The 12,434-nt window shown below is 44.0% G+C and overlaps 1 protein-coding gene across 3 annotated transcripts in view; it reads left to right on the forward strand.

Annotated features, from left to right (window-relative positions):
• The window catches only part of aldh1a3 (aldehyde dehydrogenase 1 family, member A3), a 171,456-nt gene that overhangs the window by 15,829 nt on the left and 143,193 nt on the right, over nt 1-12,434 (forward strand). For 2 of the 3 annotated variants that reach the window (XM_043677665.1, XM_043677667.1), the window contains exon 1: nt 9,684-9,867. The exons of the other annotated variant lie outside the window; for it this stretch is intronic. In XM_043677665.1, the coding sequence (XP_043533600.1) occupies nt 9,763-9,867 (105 nt within the window). In that variant the 5' untranslated portion in view covers nt 9,684-9,762. Of the gene's footprint in view, nt 1-9,683; nt 9,868-12,434 lie in introns of those variants that run through there. 3 annotated transcript variants of the gene reach the window in all.

Raw genomic sequence — 12,434 nt, forward strand, 5'->3', positions numbered from 1 at the left:
ATGTCACAGCAGTACATTTAAGCATTATCGCCTTTGAGAGGGGAAGACACCAGTGTAGGTGTGTCAGAGAGTACGGACAGTGGAGGCTGAATGGGATAGCGAGGATGAAGCAGAAGAAAGACTAGACAATTCCTAAATTTAATCATTGTTATCCAGTTACCTAACACTGAATAGTTAGGGAGGATGGACAACATGTTTAGAGGCAGAAGCTTGAAAAGACCTATCAAGGTTACTCACCGAATTTAAAAATGACTGTCAGGCAAACCAAAGTATTCACCTTTACCCATATATGAGATGATTGTAGGCCCTAAGGTGGAAAAGGAAACCCTAGGATTGTCATTGGCTATTAAACACCTCAAAGTGTACATCCATCCACCATAAATACAGAATTTGTAAATCCTCCCTAGAATAGTTTAAAAGCCAAAATGCTAGACTATTTTGATGGCATTCACTACCTGCAGCCTTATCTCTTAAATCGTTTTGTTTGTATTGCATGGAATAAAAAATGTAATTGCTGGTGCTTTGTCAAGAATTAGCCTTGTTTGAATTGTCTGAATTCTAACAAGATATCAAAGATAATGATGCACAATCACATAACAAGCAAATGAGATTGAGTGAGTGAATTTGTTGTTGATTCAATAATTTTTGTTTTGTCCACTATTTATAATGAAACCAATTTGAAAATAATGTTTCATTTTCCAAGAGTGGAGGAGTGACAGAGATGCTCTGTATTTAATATTGCTTCAGAGTGAAAAGGTATGGTGCTGGAAAAGCACAACCAGTCAGGCAGCATCTGATATTTTGAGCATAAGCTCTTCATCAGAATATGGGATGGCTCAAGGGGGCTGAGAGATAAAAGGGAAGGGAGGTGGGGCTGGGGGAATGTAGCTAGGAATGCGATTTAATACTGCTTGGAGAACTTAAGTTTTCGATAATTGTCAAGTTTTATGGAAATATCTGGAGTGATTTATTTAAAGTAATGAAAAGCCCACTGTGTACTTTGGTTTTTTTTAGACAAGACCTCCCCTTAATCATATGACTGGTGTAAGTGCTTTGCTGTTGACCCCTGCTGGAGTTATTTTGATGTGGAGGTGCTGGTGTTGGACAGAGGTCACACCACACCAGGTTATAGTGTAACAGGTTTATTTGAAATCACCAGTTTTCAGAGTGCTTATTCTTTGTCAGGTGAACTGGGGTTATTTTAAACAGTGATTGGGTTGGAGAGGAGACATAAAGTAATATATGCAGACAGGCCTTTTGGCCCAAACTGGCCCATGCTGACCATGGTGCCCACTCAGCTAGTTACAATTGCCTGCATTTGGTCCATTTCCCTCTAAACCCTTCCCATCCATGTAACTATTCAAACATTCTTTAAATGGTGCTATTGTACCTGCCTGATTTCTCTGACAGCCTATTCCATATATGCACCACTTTCTGTATGAAGAAGTTGCCCCTCAGGTGCTCCATGAATCTTTCCCTTCTCACTTTAAACCTGTGCCTTCTAGTTTTCAATTTTCCCATCCTTGGGAAAAAGACAATTCATCCTATGTTCCTTATGATTTTATACACCTCAGTAATGTCACCCTACCATTTTCCTACATTCCAAGGAATAAAGTCCTGTCCTAGCCAACCTGTCTCTATAACTGAATGTCTTTCCGATTACAGGGTGAGCAAAACTGTACGTAGCACTCCAAATGCAGCCTCACCAACGACTTATACAAATGTAACATAATGTCCCAACTCCATACTCCGTGCCTCGACCAATGAAGGCCAGCATGCTAAATGCCGCCTTCACCATCCTGTCTACCTGTGATGCCGCTTTCAAAGAACTATGTACTTGTACTCCTCGGTCCCTCTCTTCTCAACGTTTCTCAGGACCTTACCATTTACTGTATAAGTGCTACCTTGGTTTGGCTTTCCAACAGCTCACACTTATCTGTATTGAATTGCATATGCCAATCCTCAGCCCAATTCCTCATCTGATTAAGATCCCATTATAATTTTTGATAACATTCCTCACTATAAACAATACCTCCTAGTCTTGGATCATTCGCAAACTTACTAATCATGTCTTGTACATTCATATCCAGATTATTTATGTAAATAACAAAGATCCCAGCACTGACCCTTGTGGTGCACCACCAGTCACAGGCCTCCAGTCTGAGAAACAGCCTTTAACCATCACCCCACTTCCTACCATCAAGCCAATTTTGAATTTAATTAGCTAAGTCTCCCTGGAATCCATGCGACCTAACCTTCATGACTTTGTTTTATCTGGTTTGATTGGAGGAAAACCTGTCAAAAACAATCTGAGTTGGAGGAAAGTCTCTTGAGAATAAGCTGTCCAATCAATCACACTCATTCTTGAAAAGAAAACTCTTCTGTTGAGTTCAGGGTGAAATCTATAAGTTTTTTTTGAAAGAATAATTCAAGGAACACTTCAAGATTATATTTCCTGTGTCTGCATGACTTCAGAAGTAACTAGACATGATGATTAGTGACTTGACCACACCAGCCAGAACATCATTGCAGCAGGCTCTAGAACATTCTACACTTTACTGCTTTGAATCACTGGCCAAAATATTTTCTTTATTAGGAAGCAAATCTCTTTCAAACAATGTCTTTTTCTCTTTTTCTGAGAAATGCTGTGTGTGCGCTTTGGGAATATTTAGAGGGATAAACATTTATATGTCTGTAAAACTGAGAATTAGTCATCTTGGTAATTAGAGAAAGCATTTTTATTTTATGTTGTGACCTACACATGGATGAAACAAAACACCATTTCGACTAGGACCACACATCTATCCTGGGACAGGCTAAGCAAAGACATGCCAGAGAATTCCTAGAGGCCTGGCACTCCAAACACAACGCCATAAACAAGCACATAGATCTAGATGTCATCAATTGACCTCTCAGAAAACGAACAGGAAATGACATCACTACAAACCCCAGGAATCCCATCCAGGAGAAAGATATAAATAGAAAGCAGGAGACAACAGTTTCGCTTCACTTGGAAGTCGCCACTAATGATGTTACCTAGCCAGGTAATGAAACGTCTGGATATCAAACCTCCAGCTCAGCAAGCAAACCTACACCCTAAACCTCAACCTGAGCTACAAACCTTCACAAACCTTGCTATGGAACTGTGGAATAACAGTGTTCACGTCCAGCTTAACCAGAACAGCTTACCAGATTCACACAATTTGCAATTAGAACAGAACAAGTGTCTGGGACTGTACGTGAGATTGAGACAGAGTGAAAGATTGGGAGCATGTGTGACATTGGGACAGAGGGAATCTCTGGGACAATGTGGGAAATTAGGACTGAAGAAGGGTTTCAGCCCAAAACTTTGACTTTCCTGCTCCTCGGATGCTGTCTGACCTGCTGTGCTCTTCCAGCTTCACATCTATTGATACTGGGACAGAGTGGGTATCAAGGACAGTGTCAGAGACTGAAACCAGCGAATGAATTTGGGACATAGTGAGAGTCTGGGATTGTGTGAGATATAGTTTGCGTGACTAGAACAGTGTGAGAGATTGTTCAGAGTGTGCGACTGCAACAGACTGGATGTTTCAGACAGTGTGTAAGATTCAGAAAGAGTGTGTGTCTGAAACAGAATGTGTGACTGGGATACAGTCTGAGACAGTGTGAGAGATTGGGATAGAGTTTGAGATGAGAACAGTGTGTGACATTACAACAGAATGAGAGATTGGGACAGTGTGTGGGAGATTGGGACAGAGTGAGTGTCTCGGAGAGAATGTGAGATTCACATAAAGTCTATGATTGGGAAGATGTGTGATATTGGGAGAGTGTTTGACATTGGGACAGAGGGAGTCTCCGGGACAATGTGGAAGATTAGGAAAGGGTGAAATTTGAGACAGAGAATGACATTGGAACAGAGTTTGAAATTTGGTGCAGAGTGAGTGTCTGGGGCAGAGTGTGAGAGATTGTAACAGAATGTAAAATTCGGACTGAATGAGTCTGGGATGACATGGGCGATTAAGACAGAGTAAGAGATTGGGACAGAGTGTTAGATTCGGGACACAGTGTGAGGGATCTGAACAGAGTGTAAGGGATTGGGACAGAAAGTGAGATTAGGACTGTTGTATTTGTAGTTCATTAGAATCATAAATAGAACACGAGATAGTTGGAGGATAATTAGAACAGGGTATACTTTATTGTACATCACCTCAGCTCCACAGTTGGTCCGAAATTGCCTCTTCTATCTCCCACCTCTAGGGCACCAGAACCAGTCTCTTAAAGGAGCAAAACCACATCAATAACACCCCTCTCCCATTATTTCCATACACCTGACAATTATTGTTATATAGGCATTGTAGCTAATGTATGTATCATCAGGAATATTTACAAACAAAGAAAAAGAAAATGACCATTCCACAGTCTACATTGACATGATCAGTCTCTTAGAGGAATGGTGATTTCTGGAAGATCGTCTCCTCATCTCATTGGTAAGGATTCGGTGACCAGCTGGTCTTTGTGTCTCCTCCAGACTAGTGTATGAAAATGGTCCTGTTTGAGTAACCACTGGGATCCATTTTTCCCCAAGATGTTCAATTCCAAGCCAACACAGGCTCTCCTCTTTGAAATACTCTTCACCTTGTGGTTCCCACTCTTCTGACCACCTGTCTTTCTTGATTTCACTCCACTACTTCTCTGGCATCTTCCAGCCACAGGAAGTCAAACATGGTTCTCAGATGGCTGTTGAACATTAAAGAGCACTGGGTTGAAATGTGTGGAGTGTTCCTGTAGATGCTGACAAACTTCAGTCATCATTCTCATGAACTCTTCCCTTGTGAAGTCTTTAATGGCTGTTTCATGGTTTGTACAAATCTTTCTGCCTGGCCATTTATCACAGGTTGATAAGAAACCAATCCCACATATCTGACTCGGCAATTTTCCAGGTACTCTCGAACTCTTGTGCCACAAACTGTGACCATTGTTGAACTTATTCAGGGTTCCTGAACATGGACAATATTTCATCTAATTGGCCTATCATTGCTTCTGCTGATACCAACTTCATGACCACAACCCTGGGCTACTTGGAATGGGCATCCATGATCACTAACAACATCCATCTCTCTACTGGTCCTGTGAAATCAATGTGAATCCACTGTCATGGTGATTGAGGCCATTCCCATGGCAATGGGCAATAGCCATGGGCCTTCCCTACTCACACACAGGATTCGCATGATCCCACTTTCTCCTCAATCTGGGAGTCCACCTTCTGCCACCAAAAGTAGCTCTTGGCTATTTCTTTCATTCACATCACACCAGGCTTGATGCATTTGTTCCAGTACCTTTTCTCTTAACTGGGGAGAGATAAGAATTCTCATTCCACATTAGATACCCATCTATTACGGACAACTCCAACCTCCTGGAAAGGAAGGATCTATTTCTGGACAGTTTCTATGACAAGTCCTTCCTCTCAGGATTAAGTCTACAGTACATCAAAGATCAGGTCATTCCGGGTAGCGTTCTGCATGTGACTCACTGACACTAGTAATTTGTTTCCTGGAAAAAGTACATAATTTTCAGGTTCTAGTCAGGAACTTCCTTATTTCCCGGTGGTGTTAACCTTGACATAGCACCTGCATTGGTGTGCTTTTCCAAATGTCTGTATTTGATTTTATATGAGTGAGCTAACAGAGCCAGTATCCCTCTCTGTAAGCATGCTGCTATCGGGTATACGAGTCAAAAATGCAGGTTAGCGGTTTGTGGTCACTCAGCAACATGATGTGCCTGCTGTAAAGGGAATGGGTGAGCTTCTTAACATCAGACACGATGCTCAATCCTTCCTTTTCCACTTGGGCATATTTCTCCCACATCTTGGTTCGCAATCTCCGAGTGAACTCAATGGCCCTATTCTTTCCATTCAGCAAGATGTGTGACTGTACAGCACCAATTCAAAAGATCAGTTGACACACACCAACGACAGTGGCAACTTTGAGTTGAAATGAGTCAATGTTTCCAACCTTTTTAGGACTTGTTTCACCTCCCAATAAGCCTAATCACATACCTGGGTCCATTTCCTAGCAATCGATGCCACATCAGATATGAACTTGCCATAGTTATTTACAAGATTAGATTAGATTAGATTAGATTACTTTACAGTGTGGAAACAGGCCCTTCGGCCCAACAAGTCCACACCGACCCACCGAAGCGCAACCCACCCATACCCCTACATTTACCCCTTACCTAACACTACGGACAATTTAGCATGGCCAATTCACCTGACCTGCACATTTTTTTTGGACTGTGGGAGGAAACTGGAGCACCCGGAGGAAACCCACGCAGACATGGGGAGAATGTGCAAACTCCACACAGTCAGTCGCCTGAGGCGGCAGTGCTAACCACTGTGCCACCGTGCCGCCCACCAGACCCAAGAACAATCTCAGTTGAGACACATTTTCTGATCCAGGGGCCTTTATGATAGCCTCAACCGTCTTGGGCACTTTGTGTAGCTCCTTGGCATTGATTGAATGGCCCAGGGACTCTATGGAGTCTATAAAACACTTTTTCTCCCTTTTCACTTGCAGGCCCAGCTTCTGCAACCTTTTTAAGGTTTCTTCTAGGTTTTTCAAATGCTCCTCTTTGGAGGATCCCAAAACTAAAATATTGTTCAGATAACAGTGGACACCTGGCAATCCAATCAAACTGTCGAGATGGCTCTCTGGAATAGAATGGATGCTGATATGATGCTGAAAGGAAAATGCTTGTAGCAGAGCAGTCCCCTGTGTGTCACTATCATCAGCAGCAGCTGGGACTCCTTTGCAACCCCCATCTGCAAGTAGGCCTGCGACAGATCCATTTTTGAGAATTTCTTACCCCTAACCAGACTACTGAACAAGTGTGCATGGAAAGGGATATTGATCCACACACAGGCCTGAATTAAAGTCACCCCAAATCCTCAACGCACAATCTGTTTTTGAGACCGGGCTGACTGGAGTGGCCCAATCACTAATGGATACTGGTTCCAACTCTTCCAAGTTCACTAGCTGTTCCACTTCCAAATCCACTTTATGTCGAGTGGCATACATTCCACTAGACCCTGGGACAAACTTCCTGCTTCAACTGAAGTTTAAATTTTACTTCTTTCATTTCCCCCAGAGTTCCCTTGAATCCAAAATCTTTGCAAACACGTTTTTGAGTCTGCCAGCCTGTTAACTACATTCCAATTTCACTTTAATTTATGTAACAAGGAACATCCGAATAATGCAGTGTAATCACCTTTCACTACATACAGAGGCAGTTTGGCACACTAGTCCCTTAGCTGTGCTTTTACCCATACTTCAGTGACACAACTTGTTCTGTGTATGTCTGTAATGTAATCTTAACAGGCCTCACAGTAGTGTCTCTGATGTTCCCTATATATTTATTTGGGAATGAGAGACACTGCTGCACCTATATCCACTTCCATTTTAACATTCACCTCACTTAGTTTGGGAAGAACCCAGAAATAATCAGCTTCACTCTGTATTAACAGGATATTTAACCAAAACTCTGCTGACTCCCGCAGACCCGGCTGACTCCCGGTCTACTCTTTGGCTGGTACCATTTGCTTTGTCCTCTAAATTGTCTCCTTTAGACACCCCTTCTCTTGTTGGACCCAGCAATTCCAGGTAATATGGCCCACTCACGTGTTTTCCTGCCACTCAAGTGAAGTAGCTATTCGCAGCCTGAGTCCCCTTTGTACTGGCCATTCCCCCAGCTACTGAGCTAGTGTACTGTCCGACGCTGGCACCACAATCCTTCACAGCCACTACCACAATCCCAAATTCATTACAGTGTCTGGGTGACATCTTTCGCCCTGAAAGAAAATGGTATTAATTTTTGAAAAGATTTGTAGTTCAGTTTGATGATAAGTATGTAAGTTAGCTCCCTGAGCTTGAAGACTTGTTTTCAGATGTTTCGTCACCATACTAGGTAACATCATCAGTGAGAGTCTCCGGTGAAGTGCTGGTGGTATGTCCCACCTCTCTATTTATAGGGCTTGGTTTCTTAAGGTGGGTGATGCCACTTCCGGTTCTTTTTCTCAATGATGAAAGTATGTAAGTTAGCTCCCTGAGCTTGAAGACTTGTTTTCAGATGTTTCGTCACCATACTAGATAACATCATCAGTGAGAGTCTCTAGTGAAGTGCTGGTGGTATGTCCCGCCTCTCTATTTATAGGGCTTGGTTTCTTAAGGCGGGTGATGCCACTTCCGGTTCTTTTTCTCAAGGGAAGGTAGATAGGGTCTAAATCAATGTGTTTATTGATGGAGTTCTGGTTAGAATGCCATGCCTCTCAGAATTCTCGTACATGTCTTTGTTTTGCCTGTCCGAGGATATGTGTGTTGTCCCAGTCAAAGTGGTGTCCTTCTTTGTCTCTATGTATAGAAACTAGTGAAAATGGTATTCATACACAGTTTGTGGTTCAAATCCCATACTTGTTGCCAATTGTTATGTTTGTGGTTCCTTAGAAGCAGGAAGGGAACATAGGGTAGACAGAGGGTAAACCTGAATAGGGAATACTTTATTGAGCGTCCTCTCAACTCCATAAATGGTCTTAGACTTCCTCTATTAACCCCTGCATTGCATTACTGACCCACTGTCTTAGAGGTATAGTGTGGGACAGTGTGTGATATTGGGACAGAGTTTGAAATTAGTATAGAGTGTGGGAGATTGGGCCAGTGTGAGAGATTGGTCAGAATGCGAGTTGGTGGCTGAGAGTGAGAGACTGGCACGTAGGTGATAGTTTGGGACAGAGTAAGAGATCAGGACAGGGTGAGAATATGGGACAGAGTGTGAGATTGGGACAATGTGAGAGTTTGCAACAGAGTCTGAGATTCGGACAGAGAGAGCCTGGGATAGTGTGAGAAATTGAGACAGTATGACAGTTTGGGACAGAAGATGTGACAGGAATATGTGTGAGATTGGGACTGAGCGCAAGAGTTTGGGAGAGTGTCTGGTACAGAGTGTGAGATTAGGACAGTGTGAGAAATTGGAACAGAGTTTGAGATTGTCCCAGAGTGAGTGTCTGAGACAGAATGTGAGAGGTTGGGAGAGTCTGTGAGATTGGGAGTGCGTCTGACTTTGAAACACAGTGTGAGATTGGGAGAGAGTGTGTGAGATTGGGACAGTGTGTGAGATTGGGACAGTGTGTGGGAGAATTTAGTAGTCTAAATGTGCGCCTCTGGATCGAAAGTCGGGTCCGGTACATTTCGATTTTATTTTGTCTGATTTTGTTACTTACCTTTAAACGCAATCTTCACGAAGTGGCCCTTTGGCTGAGTGGCCAGTGGATAAGGCTGGTCAGATAGTGTGGGGTCACAGTGGCACGGTTCAGTCAGTGTGAGTGGGGCTTTGAATGGCAATCACACGAACTGCTTCACTTTGCCTGTTTGCTATGACCTGCCAAACCCGAGTTCACCCCCCACCCCACCCCACCCCTCAATCACAGCCCTGCTGTGCTCAATGTCCAACTTCATGTGTTCACCACAAATCCTACCGTTTTTGATACAATCTGATACCTGTCCACAAAGGTGCCAATCATGAAGGCGACCCTATTCCTTGCTGTGATTGCTGTTGTGATCGGAGTTAGAGTGAACGCTCTTTCAGGGACAGTGTCGCTTTAAACAGGCGGGACTCTCTCGGTGAGCTGGCACCGTCCAATCGGTGTGGTGGCGGCCGGCCTGTTTAAAACCAGGTCGGCACCAATGTTCCCAAATCGTGTGGTAGCCATCCCGAGCAGCGGGCACCGGCATGGCAGAGAACGGGCTCCTTGACAACGGGGAGACAGAGAGAGAGAGAGAAAGTCCGGCTCGGTTACCGACAGCAACCAAACCGCTGGCCGTGAAACACACCAAGGTACAAACCGGGAGAGACACGGAGGGCGGATTGTCAGTTACAGTAGCGATGGAGATCCGGAGTTAGTGTGAACAGGGATTTATTGTGATCCGGAGTTACTGTGAACAGGGATTTATTGTGATCCGGAGTTAGTGTGAACAGGGATTGGGACAGAGGGGGATCTGATTTATTGTGATCCGGAGTTAGTGTGAACAGGGATTGGGACAGAGGGGGATCTGATTTATTGTGATCCGGAGTTAGTGTGAACAGGGATTGGGACAGAGGGGGATCTGATTTATTGTGATCCGGAGTTAGTGTGAACAGGGATTGGGACAGAGGGGATCTGATTTATTGTGATCCGGAGTTAGTGTGAACAGGGATTGGGACAGAGGGGGATCTGATTTATTGTGATCCAGAGTTAGTGTGAACAGAGATTGGGACAGAGGGGAATCTGATTTATTGTGATCCGGAGCCTGTTGCATTCCTGGCTAAGGAGCGACTCCCAGTTGTGCTGTCCGTGCTCAGCGACAGGGGAAAGGCAGAGCTCAGATCGAGGACAGGACTCACCCAGGTTAGAGTGCGGGAAGACAGCCCCCCTCTCGCTGGGTAAAATCCACTTTGTAAATGTGCCTAAATAATGAGCGAGAAGTCTGAGAAATTGATGAAACGGAGGATGATCTATTTATAAACTGGTTTTACCAGAAAATGATTCGCCCTTTCCATGAATCGTGCACTTAGCCTCAAACCCCAAAGTCCCTGGAAGCTGCCATCCCAATGTAGAGCGCATCATCGCGGTCTGACCATCGGGACAAGGTTACTCCCCTTCCATTGGGACCATCTGCTGCCTTTTCAGAGCATCATTGTTACTGTTTATCATTATAAAATATTTTAGGGGCATCTTTTCATTTCCGAATAGTTAGGGCAAAGTCTGTTTGTTGGCAACAGTCTCTTGGGGATGCAGTCCCACTGCCCCAATTACAAGAATTAGACACTGTCCAGTGCCCAGAGAGGGCTGGGTCGCCCGCACTGAACAGAATACCTTGGAAAGGAGTGTTTGGAACGGCGCATTCGGGTCCGGGTTCAAATCCCACCTGCTCCAGAGGTGTGTTATGACATCTCTACTTCAGTGTAAGTAGAAAGAAGCAGAGGGTATGGGCTAGAAAGCCTGGCCCACCTGTGTCTGTGGGGACAGGAATTACGGTTTCAGAGAGCATGCGCTCAGCTTATTTCGAAGTTTCAGTTGTAGAAAAATGCTTGACAATGCATTAACGAGAGGTCACAATTCTCATCTGAAAAAGTTGTAGAACGTTTTGCAATGTTCAGCTTTATTCCTGTGTAATTGTTTTCGTGGGAACTGATTCCTTTCAGTACCAGAATCATGGCAAACTTTATCAAACCTTTCTTTCCCCGGAGCCCTCCTTTGTCACTTACCCTCGCTCCATTAAAAGGCGCCTTAAGACCTGCCCTTTGATCGTAGCCTCTGTCACGACCGGAATCATCCCTCATAGAATCCCGATAGCGTGGAAATAGGCCATTCGGCCCATCGAGTCACCACTGACCCTCTGAAGAGCATCCCACCCAGACCCGCCCACCTACCCGATCCCTGCATTTCCCATGGCTAATCCCTGCCACGCTTTTAAACTGTGGGAGGAAACCCACGCAGACACGGGGAGAATGTGCAAACTCCACACAGACAGCCATCCGAGGTTGGAATCGAACCGGGGTCCGTAGCGCTGTGCGGCAGCAGTGCTAACCACTCAGCAGTCATCACCACTTCAGTATGCGTGTTTGTGTCCACCTGTATCTATATGTGTATCTGTACCTTTATGTGTTTGCACTTTTGTATCCATGTGTGTCTGTGCTAATGTGTGCCTGTATTTTAACTTTTCTGCATGTCTATATCTACGTCTGTGTCACGGAGTGTGTCACTGTATTTACACATGTTGGTGTCAGTGACACTGTCCATAATCCCTCTCCCTTCAAGGTACACGCCTGGGTGTCTCAACCATTACCCTAAATTAACCAATTATATGGTTTATGTTATCAATGAAATTTGACGATTTTCCTCTGCCAGATATGTTAAATTTGATTCCATCCACACTGCCAGGCATCTGTTTACAGCCTTTCTGTTATTGTTTCATTTCACGTCATTTCATATTGCAAAACGGGGATACTTCAGTTGGAAAAGCTGCTGGAATCAATGGTATACATTTCTAGAAAGGATACCACTGTCTCTGAGCAAGTAGCTATGGATGTCAATCCCATTCCAGAGACTTGAGCACAATTATTTGTTTACGTGCAGTATTGAGGGGAGTGCAGCTTTGTCAGAGGTGTCATCCTTCAATTAAACAGAGACTTTATCTTTTCTCTCATGTGGATATAAAAGTCCATTGGAAGTAAAAAGAGGAGCAGCTAAGATCTCCCAGTGTCCTGGTCAATATTCCTCAACCAACATCATTAAAACAAATTATCTGTTTTTACGTGACAACATTGTCTGGGATCTTGCTGTGCCCCAATAGCTGTCTTGTTTCCCTATTTTGAGGTATCTTATAGGTCAGAAATATATAGTTTGCTCTATAGAAATATGA

The sequence above is a fragment of the Chiloscyllium plagiosum genome, chromosome 36 (assembly GCF_004010195.1).
Source record: "Chiloscyllium plagiosum isolate BGI_BamShark_2017 chromosome 36, ASM401019v2, whole genome shotgun sequence".
NCBI lineage: Eukaryota > Metazoa > Chordata > Chondrichthyes > Orectolobiformes > Hemiscylliidae > Chiloscyllium > Chiloscyllium plagiosum.